Here is a 17,061-nt window from a genome sequence, read left to right as displayed (position 1 = left end):
TGGTCACTTATGCTACATTTCTCAGGAGTCCACATTCCAGGATTCTTGGCCAAATAAACCAAAACATCTTAGTTGCCCTGTGGATACACATCTTGTTCACTGGCCTCTTCAGTCCTTAACCATCATCTGTGCCAATCCGCACTAGTGTTATTACCAGTGACATTGACTGGTGTTGTTAGTAGTGATATTGATACCTGCTTCTCAAGGGATATCAAAGACTGTGATCACACGGGTGTCTGTATACCTTCTTTACCCACAACCAGGATGTTTATTTTGCAGATGCCATTTGTTCTTTGAATTAATGCACCTTAGTTTGTGCCTAATTCTGTAAGAAAAAAAAAGCATTTTAGTCGACTTTATTCAGCTCATTTTAACTTTATCATGATTTTTATTTTTAACCCGTCATTATCAGTATCTCCTAGACCTTTGCCTAACTCTCATGGCAAAGGAAATGTCACAGTCGGTCACAAGAGCTGGTGAGCCAAGGAATGACGGTCTCACTGCCAACCCTTGGCACTGGCGAAGATGACATGTCAGAAAATCTTATCCCAACTATTTTCGTAACGTGCTTGCCAATGTTGCTCATGTTAATCGACATGACCTACCTAGTTGTATGGAATATCACACAATATATTTTTAAATGTCTCAATATGTGTCAATGTAATTGCGTTGACTTCAGTTTGAAAGTTAAAACGGAACACCGTGGAATGTTGTTTCTATACATACGTGAGTATCCTTAGTCCCCAGTCTATTCTGGGTACCATTTTGATGCTGTTTAAAGTATCATTGCAGCTTATCCATGCAACAATCAAATGACGTTGAAGAACGCTTTTAATTCCACTGATAACAGAGCAGTTAGGTAATAAATCAGTTTCACTAGCCAAAAGACTGAATAAAGCTGAGACCATTGAAACTAGGCTGATTTCTGAGGCTGGGTTTGGTGCTTGGAACACCATTCCATCTTTGTCCCCAACATGTGACTATGCACTCAACGCACAGTGCTGAACTTGAGCGCCATTGTGACTTTGGCAGAGTTCTAAACATCATGCCTTTCTGGAAGACCTAAAGAATGCATAGGTTGTGGTCCTGTTCATATACCGGTTTACCTCACGTTTCATACCCTGTAAAAGTCAGGTGAATCTGCGGGAGGACCGTGGATGACACAAAGCCAACTTACTAGCCCTAATTACAACTTTGGGGCCAGAAGTGGTATTTTTCCGAAAGTAGGTTCTCATAGGCTTGGGGATCTGGCATGCAGCTGCTGTTTGCTGGGATGTGTTGTTTTTTTTATTATTAGAATGTGGAATTAAAATGACTCCATCGCCTGGAACACAAATCAGTATACAGTCACGGTCTTGTCCCTGTGCATTATTTTCTCTCTTGCATTCTGTGATAGCAAGGTCCTGGACTGTCAGGTAGTGTATCAGTCATCATAATAGTTTGCTATGCCAGTGGCATCATACTCTACAGACCAGAGGCTACCTAGCCTGGGTAGGTAGTTCAGGCAGTTAAGCGTCTGTCTGACTCCTGATTTCAGCTCAGGTCACGGTCTCAAGTTTGTGACTTTGAGCCCCATGTTGGGCTCTGTGCTGACAGCTCAGAGCCTGGAGCCTGCTTCGGATTCTGTGTCTCCATCTTTCTTTACCCATCCCCCACTCACACTGTGTCTCTCTCTGTCTCTCAAAAAAAATACTCAAAAAAAAAGAGTGAGGAACATGTGTGCGCGAGCCCAACCATAAAAATACAGCAGGAATCAGACAGACTCTGGTCACGATCCAGTGAGTTATCCTCCCGTGAAAGGAAGGGCACAGAACACAAACAAGCTAAGCAGTAATTGCCAAATATACCGCCTGTTCCTAAGTTCTAGGATGAAAAATAAAGCCCAGGTAGGCACATGGAGTGTGCTGGGACCCTGTTTCAGAAGGAGACACTGGTTCCCTCGGGAAGCGTTTTGAGCAAAGCTCTGCCAGTAGTTGGAAGAGTAAGTTACATGTTTATCTGTGGGAAGAACATGCTGGGACCTGACAATAGAAAATGCAAAAGTGTTTTGGAGGTTAATTTGTGTATATCAAAATTCTCAATGTGCACTCACTTCAGTAAGGCATTTCCACTTACAGAAAATTGTAAATTATTGATACGTGTAAGAATTCACTGCTCACTGGTTTGTTGTTTGTAATGTTGAAACATGTAAACCTGGATTCAAAAGTTTGGTGGCTATGACACATTCAAAATGGAAAATATAAGAAATTAGAAGTAATAAATTACATCTCTGGGCATCAACATTTGGATACTCTCTAGGACTGTTAGTAACTGAAAAGAAACCAGAAGTATGATACTCTATTTTTTCTCTTGGTATGTATGCATAAAACAAAGACTGCACTCCAATATATTAATGTGTTTGTGTGTTAATGAAAATTCATGCAGATGTGTAACGTAGAATTTGTACCCATCTCTTGAGAGTATCCACTGCTGGCCAGGGGGCATTAAGTTACAAGTAGGGATGGGAAATATTGTAATATGAACTCATGTGTCCATGTATCTATAGACATTTATGTTATGCTGACCTCATAAAAGTAATAGGGCCTACAATTCATTATCTCTTTCTGAACAGTTTGCCTCAGTGATCTCTGTTCTTTGCATGTTTGAAAGGGTTTACTGCTGAAAACTTCTGGACCAGCAGCTTTTTAATGGAAAATTTGATGATGGCAGATTCAGTTTCTTGAGTAGCTAAAGGACTATAGATATTTTCTTTTTCATCTTATGTCAACTTTGGTAACGTATCTTTCAAGAAATGTATCCCTTCATCAAAAGTGTTACAATGTTTGGCATAACTTTGTTGATAGTTTTTTATTATTGTTCATTTCTTTGGGTTTGTGGTGACCACTCCCCATTACTTATTACCGTTGCTCCCACACACACGTTTATGAAAGAGAGAAAGAAACCTGGCACCAAAAAAATGCAGATTCTGTCTTTTACTCTTGCAAGTTTTCTGTAATTTTTATAACACAGTACGTATGAGTGTGTATAGTATGTACATGCACACACAGTCATACGTGTGTGTGTGTGTGTGTGTGTGTGTGTGTGTGTGAGTGTGTCCTGTTTCACAATTTTTTGGACTCCTTTATGCCAGGGTTCACCTTTCAACATGCCTTAAGAGATTCAGGCTCAATTCAGCGACTTCAGTGTCCAGCATTTCCAGACATACTCCGATGACTGGAGTCAGAACACCAGATGCATACACTCTTTTATTCAAGAAGGATACTTCAGACATCGCCCTTGACATGTTTGTTGCTTCCAACCAAAGTCATAATAATGTTCATTACTGACGCCTTTGACATTTGCAAACTGTAGCCCAGTTGGAGGCTATGTTTGTCTCAGTATTTATTCTATTAAATACTGGTTAAAGCTCATTTTATTTTCCTGAGGTGTGGACTGGATCTCTGAACTTTGGCACAGCCATTGGAGTAAGTGGTGCATCCTGAGTGCTGATCTCTTAGATGGTGAACACCTGTGTATCATGGCTAGCTGATACATGTGCTCTGCCTGTTACAATGGGAATGGCCATTCCCTAGAAGTTCCCGTGTCTACTGCTGTTTGAAACTTAATGGAATGGCACGCTCTAGATCTTGCGTACTGTGTTAACAGCTTCCCAACTGAGCTCACCATCTGATGGTTTGTCCAAGCGCTACACTGACACCATGACCCTCTGGGTTGACCATGCCTCAGCTGCTGCCCCATCTTGGATGACTGTGATGCCCCATCTGTAATGACTGTGATCCTACTGTAAGGAAATAGCAGTCCTTCTCCTCAGTTTCATGGGTAATGGTGCTGTGATGGTAGGCAGTTCCCCTCAATTATGACTCAAGGCATTGTAGACTGTCTGTGTATAACTCTCAGTGAGGTGTGCACACTTCTTTCCTTGTGGTAGATAAGATGCTTCCTTGGGACGTTTTTTCTTGACCATTATAGTAAAAATACCCATCGTCCCTTCCGCTGATGGTTTAGACCTTTTTCTCCCTCTCATGTAGACACCTCTGTGGCTTTTCTATTTAAGCCTAATCTGAATGGTCTCTGATGGGATGTTGATCCTATCATAGCTATGCTTTCCTGGGTAGTTGTATGTAAAGTGGATATTTATGTGTTTTTAAAATTAAACACACAGGTTTAGGATACATGCATATGTGCACAGACACACAGGTACAGGATACATGTGTAATCAATTTATTTAATCATTCAGAAATCCTGTCACACCAAACAGGACCTGAATGGTGATGGACAGAGAAATCCTGTAACACCAAACAGGACCTGAATGGTGATGGACAGAGACGAGATGGGAAAGGCGAACATGTTTATGAATAGAGAAAATGATGTGAAGCAGAAAGAAGGAACATACTCTTCATGCTGTTGATCCTGATTCCATGGGGAAGACCGTGTTCCTGGTTCTCAGTGATGCAGCTACAGGTGCATAAAACAGGAGAGGAGGTTGAGTTGAGTGGACTGTATGAGCCTCAGGAAGTACAACATCAAGGGTTCGGGGGACGTTTAGGTGACCCAGTGCACCAAACCCACAGGGAACATCATACTCTCCATCCCCACGATATGGGGGGGACCCACTGGAATTTTTTCAGGGATGTGTGTATGATGGGACCTTTCGTAATCAGGATCCCTTCCAACACTTTCATGATTTCAGAATGAATGTTCATGGGGATGGCGCATCAAACATGATTTTACAGGATCTTTGATGGAGTTACACTCTGGTCTTCTGATTGCAAAATGGCCTCAGGACATTATATTCAGCATGAAAGCTAATATTTCTGTTTGACCTTTTTTTCGCCCCTTTCTTCCCAACAACAGTGACAAATGGCTTGTGTTAGCCTAGAGCACAATCGTAATTTGAGGCTCGTATTACTTTAAAGGTTTAACAATCACACTTTAAGGAAATCACGTTCTGCCGGAAAATACACGTTGAACGGTTGTGTCATTGGCGTGGTAGGAGGGCCTCTGAGGTGGCTGTTGCAATTATGCAAAATTAAACACAGGATGAGCGGGAATAGTGCACATGGAGTGGTGACGCATTCGGACAACCCTCAAGTCAGAACTGACTGGAAAACTCATCATTTTTCCTGTCATCCCCACCAGCGTCTGGCTTTCCTGCTTCTCTGGCTGGAAGCAAGCATGTCACCTGGCTGGCTGTCACTGGCATGATTCTTGTGAAATAATGCTTTATCCCCAAACTGCTTTTTAGCGTTAGTCACCTCAACTGGTTTGCAATCTCGGGGTAAAGAAAGTAACCTCATGTAACATAAAAAACGTCTCTAGTGACATAATTACCGAGTTGACATAGCGGCACTGATAACACGTCATTCTTACTTACAGTGTTCAGGACGGGTTGGTGCCCCTCTCATTTCTAGGACACTTTCCTGGGGAAAGACAAATACGAAAGGTGAATAAAGGAGCAACCCATCATGGCCATTTCCCAATATTTGTAAGGATTTCTTCTTTTATTTTATTTTATTTTTTTTTCAACGTTTATTTATTTTTGCGACAGAGAGAGACAGAGCATGAACGGGGGAGGGGCAGAGAGAGAGGGAGACACAGAATCGGAAACAGGCTCCAGGCTCTGAGCCATCAGCCCAGAGCCCGACGCGGGGCTCGAACTCATGGACCGCGAGATCGTGACCTGGCTGAAGTTGGACGCTTAACCGACTGCGCCACCCAGGCACCCCAGGATTTCTTCTTTTAAATAATGGATTTTATCAAAGATAATTCATGGAAGGGAAAATGTAAAATGAATCAGTTTTTTTTTTCCAGATAGCATATTTACAGATCAGGTAAGAGATATGTTCAGGAAAAAAAAAAAAAAAATATATATATATATATATATATATATATATATATATATCACATTACCAGTTTTGCTCATATCTATAAGATTTTCTTCAGGAATATTGTTTCCTCTCATCAACTCCCTGAACTTTGCAAAGTCGTTGTCATCAGGATGAAGTCTTTTGCCTGAAAATCACCGTGCATAAAGCAGAAATTGCCCATTAGAACCCCTAAGAATTTCTGAATGCAGAATGAGGAGAATGAATGGGGAAAGCAAGTCTTTAACTCAGTCTCCAACAGTTGCCACTGACTTTGTCCCAGTGTCAGCTGCCTGACCTAAGTGGGTAGGAGCCGTTCACTGCTTTTCCCCTGTGTATCCCATGCACTGCCCAACATCAGCAGCGGGACTCCAGGAAAACAGCAGGAAATCCATGAATTGGGGGCCTAATCCATCAAGAATATCCAGCCTACCTCATCTCTGCCTACACCTCAGACTCTGGCTCTGACATGCACCCCTGGTTCTGGGCCCCAGAAAGTCTGCAGAGGGCAAAGCGCAAACCACAAGCACGGTTCTCACCTTCCCAACCATAGCCCTGTCACACAGTAATGGGAGACAGCTTGCTTTTTTATGAAAACCAGAGTTTGCAAATGCCTTTTTCCAACTTGAAACCTAGTATCTCAGAGCTGAAGCACCCCTCTCAAGCCCCTGTGGGTGGAAATCGTTGATGTTCACAATAGTGCATTGAAAGGATTAAACAGGATGAAGGTTTTTTGTTGTTTTTAAGTTTCTGCTCTGAGGCTGAAGAGTCTATTTGAAAAATTGTCATAAAATGAAGGAATTGGGGTCAACCCGAAGATAGCCGTGGCTTGAAATGAGTTGACTTGTTAGCAAATAATTTCTAATCAAACTGTTTTTTTTTTGCACAAATGGGAATTATTCTTAAATGTCTTATGATCTGGTACCTCCAACCTGTACTGATATTCTCACTGAGAATGCTGACGGTGGAAATATTACCTGCCCAATACGATCGTCAGGATGATATACGTACCAAGCAACGCAAACATTTGTGTGGTGTGTCCTGCTCTGTCCACGTTGGCCGTACGTATTATGAGAGAACCGAGGCTGTCATAACCAATATGGAAAGTATTTCCATTCGTATCTGTGAGACAAAAAATATATATGTAAAATGTATATAAACTGTAGCGTGGCCTTAGTGAATATTGGAGATTGGGGATAATTTAGAGGCATGTGCCTGGACACATTTCCAATGATTGGTTGAACTAGAATTCAGGCAGACAAGAGTGGAAATATTACGCAGCCATGACCATCGTCAGGAAGATATACGTACCAAGCAATACAAACGCTTTTGTGGTGTTTCTTTTGGTGTTCACGTTGTTTCCGATATTTGAGACTATAGAGAAAAGACTGAAAATATTTTGACTCGTATCTGTGAGTGAGACAAAAAATATATATGTAAAATGTATATAAACTGTAGCCTTGCCTTAGTGAATGTATTGGAGATTGGCTCTACCGTGGCCTAATTAGCATATTAGTAACACCATTCTCATATTGGTCCCTCTGACGATGCAGCGAATGTTAGCATTGCTTATGACATGGAGACAAGGCCTATAAGGAACTTTTCCTTATTGCCCCATTCTTCCGATATTAAACATTTCACCCCTTCCAGTCTTACTAAAGTGTTTTCTGAAACGTGTTCCAGGGGAGCCAACGTTTTTTGAGCAACACGACTTGTTGTTATATGGCATATTATCAATACAAGTTTAAAATCTCTTTCTGTTTGCCTTATCCCAGCATTGGAGATGATTTCTCTTTAAGACCAAAATTCAGTTGCCCTTTAAAACCCTGCATGACTGTGTGCTGAGTGCCTATCCTACATTGGGCGATCTTCTGAGTCATTTGCGTCTGCCCCCTTAATCTAGGTGTATTACCCAACAAATTTCTGGCTGCCATGAACATGTGCATTTTTATTAATACGGTTATACTTGTGAGGATACACACGTTCAGATCCCGCCTGCAGGGGCACCTTCCACTCTGGCTCTGCCCATCCACCCCGGCACGTGTACAAGAAAAAGAATAAGCATTGACCAACTTAGCGTCATCACCATACCTTCTAATATCCGTTCTCTCTTCTGCTCTCAACGTACACAATGCCTTAATGGAACCACTCATCAGGATTTTATTTGAAACTATGCCACTTTGTGTTTCCCATTCAAATAGCCTTAGCCCCAGCCAGAGACCAAGTGGCAGCTGAAACAACTTCAGAGTCAGAGTGGCATGGACCTAAATCTTGCACAGGCCTGCTCTTAGGTCCATGAGTCTTGGGTTGTGTTGGAACAATTTAAATAAGAGTTTATACATCTCTTCAGATTCTTAGTAACCAAATGTTTTAATGATGATGTTATAAAGAAGGGCTTTGTAGGGATGCTTGGATGGCTCAGTCAGTTGAGTATCTAACTTCCGCTCAGGTCATGATCTCACGGCTCATGAGTTCAAGCCCTACATCGGGCTCTGTGTTGACAGCTCAGAGCCTGCAGCCTGATTCGAATTTTGTGTCTCCCTCTCTCTGTGTCCCTCCCCTGCTTGTGCTCGGCTCTCTCTCTCTCTCTCTCTCAAAGATAAATAAACATTAAAAAAATTTTTTTAAATGAAGGGCTTTGCAGAAAATCTCACTAAATAGGTTTATAGAGGTAGTGCAGGTTATGGAAGCAATGAAGTTAAATCTGTCTTCTGAGCCTCCGGGGTGGTTTCAGGACCACTGCTGGTATTCTGCTTGTCAGTGTGACACCTCACTTTCTCCAGAACAGAGCTGGGTAGGTTACAATTCCTAGCTCCAAAAGAGCTATTACAGTAAGTGCAGCTCATTCTCCCTTCTCAAGTTGTCCAAATCTAAGTTAGGAGGGGTTACCAAAAGGGAGAAAATTCAAGAAAAGATGATAGAGGACGTTGATGGCTCAGGCAAAGGAAAAAATAATGTAAATCTAAGAAGAGTGAAAACATAACTTAAAAAATCTACTGGGAACATAAGTTACTGAGGAATATGCATAGGGTCGAATGCCAGGCATATAATTCACTTTGTTTGCATATATATTTTACTTTTTGCAAAGCCGTTGTGCTGTTTCTTATCTTAGATGAGGGGTGTAACCACAGACTTACACATCACAATTTTAATCAGATATTTAGACATTAGGCCATTTAAAATTTGGAGTGTTGTTTAGGGTAATTAAGAAGAGTTTAGAATCTAAGTGTTAGCCGACATCCCCATTGCTTTTAACAGAAGGTGAGGTTATGAACAAATGTGCCTGGTATTAAAATCACTCCGATTTCCTTGGATTGTAGGTTAATCTCCCAAGAATGGAATGCAGTAAGATGTTTTAAGATGATGTTTAAAAAAGTATTCTCTTAAAGCAAAATGAGATTGATATGTAAAGTGAGGATAGACCTATGATATTTAGTTCCTAAGGCCATTTAAATTATCTTGAAACATTCTCATATACTCAAGAACTTTATGAAATAAACATCCTGAGCACTTATCAATGATTTAACAATACTCAAAATTGGAAGGGGCCACCAATGTCCTATGACTTAACTGTGCACGACAAAATAAAGTGCTTGGATAGATAATTTAGGGGAGTGTGCCTGGTCACATTTCCAATGATTAGTTGAACTAGAATTCAGGCAGACAAGAGTTCCAGAAAGAAGTGGAGACTAAGATTTTGACCTTAATATCTCAGTAAAATACTTGTACTTACAACCAATATTGATAAACTTGTCACGCCCAATGGTTCCCACGGCAGACTTTTCTGTGCACAGTCCGTTCATCCTTAAAAACAAAATGTCTTCAAGTGAGTCGATGAAAACAAACTTTGAACCACAATTAACATTCTCTTTGTCTCAATCGCACAAGAATCTGAATGAGGCATCATTTCAGTGCCTGTAAACAACATGCCATTTGAAAGAGAAGAAATACTTTTTCCACCATCAAAGGTCACCTGCCAAAAATGTCTTTGTCTACACATGGAATCAGGTAGTTCTAAAGAGTGACTATAAAACAAGTCATATTTAAAGGCAATTAAACATGAAGAAATCTGAATTGTTAGAAAAGAAGGCAAAAAGAACATTCCCTTGCCTTAAAGATTTTCTGGAAAAAGAGAAGAGCCGTCAAGACGGTCTTTGGCGGTTCTCACAACGTGGGCAAAGATTTCTTACATAATATAATAGACAAAAGCACCCCCCAGAAAAGGGGGAAAAATGATGGGCTTAATTAATCAGAACCATAAACTTGTATTAAAACACTACTCAGAAAATTAGACATCAAGTCACATATGTGTGCACACGCACAAACATACATACACACACAAGCAAATGCATAAATACACATGATGCATGTATGTGCTGGATGGAAACTACATGTGTATTACAAACAATTATATACGTGTCACATATATAACGAGAGAGTTTGTGTATTCCTGTGTGTGTATATGATAAAAAATGCATATTTGGAAAAACAGGAAGAATGAATACGGCAGAAATCGTAAAAGAGGAAGTAAACCAACTAACATGGGGCAAATGGTTGAACAGACCCGTCATGCAAGAGTGACAGTGTAGGAAACCGTGGTCAGGTCGATGACTCATCAGAGACATGCAGGTTAAAACCACAGTGGGCTGGTGCCTCACATTCACAGGACTGCCTAAAATCAAAAGATGTCAATACCGAGGTTTAGGAAGAATGTGCTGCCGCTAAATATCTGATACGTTACTGGCAAGAATGCAAAAGGCACCGTCACTTAGAAAACAGCTTGACCCTTTCTGTGGTTAAATATGCTCGTGTGCCATGATGCAGCAGTTGTGGGCTACCGGAGAGGAGTTGCAAATAAATATGTGTCGGCACAGACATTAGTGCAGAGCAGTTCGTATCCAAGGTGTTCAAGACAACCACAAAGTGGAAACGTTACCCAGGAAGTGGGAAACGTACATATTGGTACATACACGAGGAACTTTGATTGGCAGTGATGCGAGTGACTGTTTGCATACGGAGACACGTGGATATACGTTCCAAACCTTATGCAGAGTGAAGACAGCAGAATGAGATGCATCGTGTTTAATTGCAGCGTGTGAAGTTTAATGCGTGTGAAGTTCTAGAAGAGGGAAGGAAAGCACGGCATGTCAGGTGTTGCCTATGCTACCTGGGGTGATGGAAATGTATGCATCTTGAGGGTGCAATAGATGTACACATAGGTCCAAGTTCACTGAACTATGCCTTCACATGGATACCTACCACTACACGTCCCTTGCGTTTCAGTGAACCTGATTGCAGGGTGGGCGTCCAAAGGGAAAGTCTACTAAACACAGACGGACACAGAAATTTGAAAAATGAGAGAAAAAGACCCTAGGGTACTCTTTAAAAAGTTAATGAAAACTGACAGGTGTATCTATTGAAATAGGATGTGTGTGTAACTTGATAATATGTGTATAATCGATTATATATTATATAGAACATATAACCAACTATATATTTTATATACAATCAATTATACAATTATATAACATTGCATAGCTTTTACATATATGTATGTATATAATTACATAATTATATAACGTTACATGTATATTACCTACGGTGTATGTATATATGCAATGTCATATAATTATTGTATATAACATATAATCAACTATATATTTTATATAGTTATATAATCAATTATATAATTATATAACATTATATATCTATTACATATATGTATCTATATAATCACACAATTATATAAGGTTACATGTATATTACATATAATGTATGTATATATGCAATGTTATATGATTATTGCATATAACATATGACCAACTATATATTTTATATACAATTATATTATTAATTATATATTGTATTACATTACATATCTGTTACATCTATGTACATAATTACATAATTATATAACGTTACACATATATTACATATAATGTATGTATATATGCAATGTTATACAATTATTGTATATAATATACTGCAGTTTTATCCATTACTGACTTCGTAGAGCCTTTGAGTGTTATTTATGGAATACTCACTATATTGCAGGCATATACATATATTATTATTATATATTTTCCATATTATAATTGTATAAGATTTCATATTATATAACATGTTATATAATTTAATACACAATTATATTTATATATTTATAAACCACTCTCTCCAAACATAACCCTTTCTTTTCCTTCATGTCAGTCTCTTTTTATTTCTCATTCTTCAAAGTATGTGCCTGTGTTTATGTGTGTGTGAGCAGTGGAGACTGAAAGATTCCTGCATTCTACCTATAGCTTTAGAAATTAGGTCTTCAGAAACAGACTTCATTCGGTTTCTTATAATCCCCTGTCACCACCCCTTGCAAGTTTTCTCATTTCTTTATACTGAGAACTTTTTGAACTATCATAAGCTATCATCAGTTCCCCCGAGCAGCTCCATCTGAACTCAGAAAGATAGAAATTAGCATTATACTTCCCACCTGCAATGTAAATAGATGTTTGAATCTTACAGGCCAGGATCTGTTTGCATGATTTGATGCTTTCAGATGCCCTATATTCCTTTGATTTCAGTGATAGCTCCTGCTTCATTTCGTTATCCTAGGAGTCGTTTACTGGAAGTCAAATGTTGGTGTGGAAATCATTGTTATTTCCAGGTGAATTCATCAGCATGTGTGATTGCTGGTGTTTTCAATTTAGCAATACAGTTCAGCTATGCGATCATTGTCATTTTCTGGTGCCCTCTTTCCACCGCATGTTTACTCTTAGTAAAGAATTTCATGCATGATATTATTACTTTATAGATCTGTATCTGGCTCTGGTTTGAACAATGGAAGTAAAAAGTGTCTTCATCGTCTGTTACTCTTGAGTTCTTAATAAAATGCCTGCAGGAAAGTGAGGATTTTGTAAATAATATTTGAAGCAGCAAAGGCTTTGGTGAATTTAATGATGATTAAACATTGCTACTTGGGAGTTCTTCAGGGTAGAGAATGATTGAGGCCAGTGTCGGGCACCCTATGGTCACAGGAGGTCCCTGAGAATCATCTCATTAAAGCAAGAAGGGTGTACTGAATTTCTTAAGAACTCAGAGCCTCACTTTTCAACATCACCGGGGTATTTCACTGCAAACATGCAACTCAGATGCCCTCTCAGGGCCATCAGATCAGGCCTTTTCATTCTGTGCTATTCTTACATGACAGAAAAATTGAAGACGACTGTGCCATTTGTTATGTCCACATCAACTTTGCGCATATAACCGTGGAATGGGCCGTTGCTTATCTTGTCAACGTTGGTGGCTGCGACCAAAAGCGTGTTCCATTCTCCTGAAAGCTAAAAGCAAAGTTTCCATCAGAAATGTTGGTCCAGTTCTTTTGATGGCCTCCGACATCATCCAGCATGGGTTTCCCTCCTCTTTTACATCAGCAGCGAGCTATCTAACTTTAAGGAACAAAAGCACGATTTATAAAATACTGAGAAACCCAAGTCTGCAGCAGAACTAAAAACTCACATAGTCCTGAAATAGCACACTCGTTCTTACCAAATGCAGGAGCTCAAACCCAACAGCTCTTTGCCTGATGAACCTTCTCTTTTACAAGTACGGGGGAAGCAGCCAGTTAATAGACCAGAGCAGACATGTACAAAAGAAATGTGTAAGGAGTTGGTGAACAGAGGGATTCCGAGTTTCCAGGTGCATGGCTAGGCTTAGACGCACATAAATTTGGATATACATAGAAAACTCCCCAAAAGACACACACACACACACACACACACACACACACACAAACACAGAGGCACACACATGAAGACGTCCATGTCAGGTCAGCCTTTTTCTGGTACCTGTGTAAGGTTGTCTTGTAAAGGTGGGTGGCTGTCCGGTAAAGGTAGGCGGCCTTCCGGTAAAGGTAGGCGACCGTCCGGTAGAGGTAGGTGGCCGTCCGGTAGAGGTAGGCGGCCGTCTGGTAGAGGTAGGCGGGCATCCGGTAGAGGTTGGCGGCCGTCCGGTAGAGGTAGGCGGCCGTCCGGTAGAGGCAGGCGGCTGTCCGGTAGAGGTAGGCGCCCGTCCGGTAGAGGTAGGAGGCTGTCCGGTAGAGGTAGGCGCCCGTCCGGTAGAGGTAGGCGGCCGCCACAAACCAGAACGACTCCAAGAAGTAAGAGTAGAATCTTCATCTTTCTAGCACCTCTTGGTTTCTCCTCTGGAGGAAGCTCAGAATCAATTACCTGCTGGTGAGAATCTTGACCTCTTTATATAGTAAACATCTGTGAATGTGGCAATGTTTATCTACTTGTCATTTTTTCACAAGAGACCATTGTGCAACGCTGAAAATAAACATCCTGTTGGCAGCAATGTATCCCAAAGGTCTTTCAGACCTGGGTCATAAACCCCTCCAAAGGACGTTCCATTAACCCCTTCCATAAACCCCTCCAAAGGACATTCAGAAGGTAGGCCTGCCTACAGGGTCGTTTGGATCAAGCCTGCATATCTGATGTCACACTGAGACTCATTCACTCATTCTGGGAGAGGGGAGTGCGGGGAATAAACCTGTCCTTCCCTTTCTCTCAGATGAGTTTCAAGGAAATCACCTTCTTTCCCCAGCAAACTGCACCCTTTTCCTTGTTGAAAGACAGAAAGATTTATGTGTGGGCAATGAGTTATGCCCACTCATAAATATAAATGCCAAGGTACAGACCAAATGTGTGGAAACATTAGGTCTTCCTTTATTTCCCAGACTCTGAAGTGGGTGAACGAGCTGGACGGTACACTCCTTTGGAGGTTTTTTGGGGACAGAGGTTTAGAGTGTCCTGAGTGACTCTGACCCTGTGAGTTGGTTGTGACATCAGACAATTTTGTACTGATGGAAAGCTCGTAGGGGCGTGTTCCGCTTGGAGAAATCAGGTTTTAAGTTGTTATTAAAATCTTAAAAAAAAAAAAAAACAGTGAATCCGTCGACAAAATAACAGTTTTTTAGGAAGCTGTTACCATGGCCAATTTCTGCAATATTAAATGAACTTTCCAGTCATCTTTACAGGCTAATAAGCAGTAACAGAGGTGCCTTGGTAGCTCAGTTGGTTAAGTGTCTGATGCTTGATCACAGGTCAGGTCTTGATGTCAGGGTTGTGAGTTCAAGCCCCGCGTTGGACTCCACACTGGGTGTGAAGTGTCCTTGCCTAAATAAATAAGCAAACAAAGAAACAAATAAATAAAGCAAGAACAGTCAACCTTACACTCCTTTAGCTCACTTTTTGTCAGTTATGAAATGGAAAGAGTAAATGGTCTATGGGATAATAATAGACCGGAATGTCAAGAATATATGGGTATCTTTTGAAATTTGATAAGAGCAGGGCTAATCTGGTCTAAAACCCAGTCTGTTGCAATAACCCTTCATTAAAAGTGTCCCCCATCGAAACTCATGTGTTGAAATCCAAACCTCCAGAATCTCAAGTGTACTTTCAAAATAGGGTCACTGAGGGGCGCCTGGGTGGCGCAGTCGGTTAAGCGTCCGACTTCAGCCAGGTCATGATCTCGCGGTCCGGGAGTTCGAGCCCCGCGTCAGGCTCTGGGCTGATGGCTCGGAGCCTGGAGCCTGTTTCCGATTCTGTGTCTCCCTCTCTCTCTGCCCCTCCCCCGTTCATGCTCTGTTTCTCTCTGTCCCAAAAATAAATAAAAAACGTTGAAAAAAAAATTTTTTTAAAAAAATAGGGTCACTGCAAACATAGTTAATTAAGAGGAGATCATGAGGGACTAATTCAGTATGGCTGGTATCCTTATCAAAAGGGAAATTTGGGCATACATGGAGAAAACAGGGTTATGCTGCCCCAACCCAGCGACCTTCCACAGGCTAGAGGAAAGGAAGAAAAGAGACCGTCCTCTAGAGGCTGCATGGAGAGCCCAGGCTGCCCACATCCCATCTCAGACTTCTGGCCTCTGGATCTGTGAGATAACACATTTGTGTTGTTTTAAGCCACCGCGTTTGTTTTGTTTGTTGTTTGTTTGTACAGCAGCCCTGGAAAACTCACGTTTTCCAGGAGTTGGGATTTGATGTTGACTTGACTTAGGCGATTCGGCTCAGTTTGCCGCTGGCTCCTACGGCCTGCGGCTGAGCCACGCGAGTTCACGGGAGACGTTCTTTTCTCCGTGGCTAACAACTCAGTAGGGCAAGAGAGTTCAAGTCTCAAGGAAGCTTCTTGGAAGGTGTCAAGAGACCATTCCTACAAATGACTGAGGACCTTCAGGGAAATCAAGGAGAAAGAAAACAATGAATTTCCTCTGTTTGCAGTTTCCCTAACATTTTTTATAGGCATTTAAAATGGTGACAGGTTTGGGCACCTGGGTGGCTCAGTCGATTGAGTGTCTGACTTTGGCTCAGGCCATGGTCTCACACATGGTTCGCGAGTTCGAGCCCCGGGTCGGGCTCTGTGCTGACAGCTCAGAGCCTAGAACCTGCTTCCGATTCTGTGTTTCCTCTCTCTCTGCGCCTCCCCTGCTTGTGCTCGCTCACCCTCTGTCTCTCTCTGTCTCTCTCTGTCTCAAAAATAAACATTAAAAATATTTTTAAATGGCGACAGGTTAAAATGATTGGCTCACGTTAGTTTTCACAGAAACCATGTGGTCTTCATTATTCTTGGGAGGTCTTTCCTTTCTCCAGAGATGTGGTGTGACTCTGGGCACAGGACCGGTCACAGTCTGTCTGTCTTGATTTCACAAATTCTTTTTTATTTACTTTGAAGGTACTTTCTATTCTCCCACAAAAGGCAACAAAAACAATTGTGATGAAGGACTTCCTCGCCAGATGAGTGTAATTAATTACACATAGCATGGACTCAGAAGTCTATGCTAGAGAGAATCATAACGTCAGAGTAATTCTCATTTGGGCTTTGACCTTCCCTCACCTTTTGATGAAAGTCTCTCAAGACTCCTGCTTCTTCAACTGACCTCTTGCTTCCTTTATTTTAAAAGAGGCCATTTTGGGTTCTTGAAGCAGATTCTTTCATTTCTTTTTTCCTGTGCTTTTGGAGCCATTATTGCATTTCTCTGTTTTGTATTCCCTCTGTAGATCACCCCATATTGTTGCCTCTTGCATGAAAAATGAAATGAAATCTTTTCCGTATCTGACAGTGTTCCTTCCCACATTGTTCATTTTCAGCACTAGGAGATGGATAATACTCTCTCATCAGTCAACACGGGGATTGAGTTTAAT

General features: G+C 41.1%; 1 protein-coding gene across 2 annotated transcripts; it reads right to left on the bottom strand.

The window, feature by feature from the left end:
- Positions 1 to 4,216: 4,216 nt before the first annotated feature.
- On the bottom strand, positions 4,217 to 14,040 carry LOC124509331 (odorant-binding protein-like). 2 transcript variants are annotated; one of them, XM_047075866.1, is made up of 8 exons: positions 13,703 to 14,040; positions 13,059 to 13,195; positions 9,598 to 9,668; positions 7,176 to 7,274; positions 6,876 to 6,986; positions 5,911 to 6,012; positions 5,332 to 5,420; positions 4,217 to 4,455 (listed from the first exon to the last, which is right to left on the bottom strand). In XM_047075866.1, the coding sequence occupies exons 1-7, from the start codon at positions 14,030 to 14,032 to the stop codon at positions 5,380 to 5,382; spliced, it is 891 nt and encodes a 296-aa protein (XP_046931822.1). In that variant the 5' UTR covers positions 14,033 to 14,040; the 3' UTR covers positions 4,217 to 4,455; positions 5,332 to 5,379. The 2 variants fall into 2 exon arrangements, with proteins under 2 accessions (XP_046931822.1, XP_046931823.1); XM_047075867.1 differs by having other exon boundaries at positions 5,375 to 5,420.
- Positions 14,041 to 17,061: the final 3,021 nt, after the last annotated feature.

The sequence above is a fragment of the Lynx rufus genome, unplaced genomic scaffold (assembly GCF_022079265.1).
Source record: "Lynx rufus isolate CCGP_SWC_20201006 ecotype Redwood Valley unplaced genomic scaffold, mLynRuf1.p SCAF_14, whole genome shotgun sequence".
Classification (NCBI taxonomy): Eukaryota; Metazoa; Chordata; class Mammalia; order Carnivora; family Felidae; genus Lynx; species Lynx rufus.
This window is presented reverse-complemented; position numbering and strand designations above follow the sequence as displayed.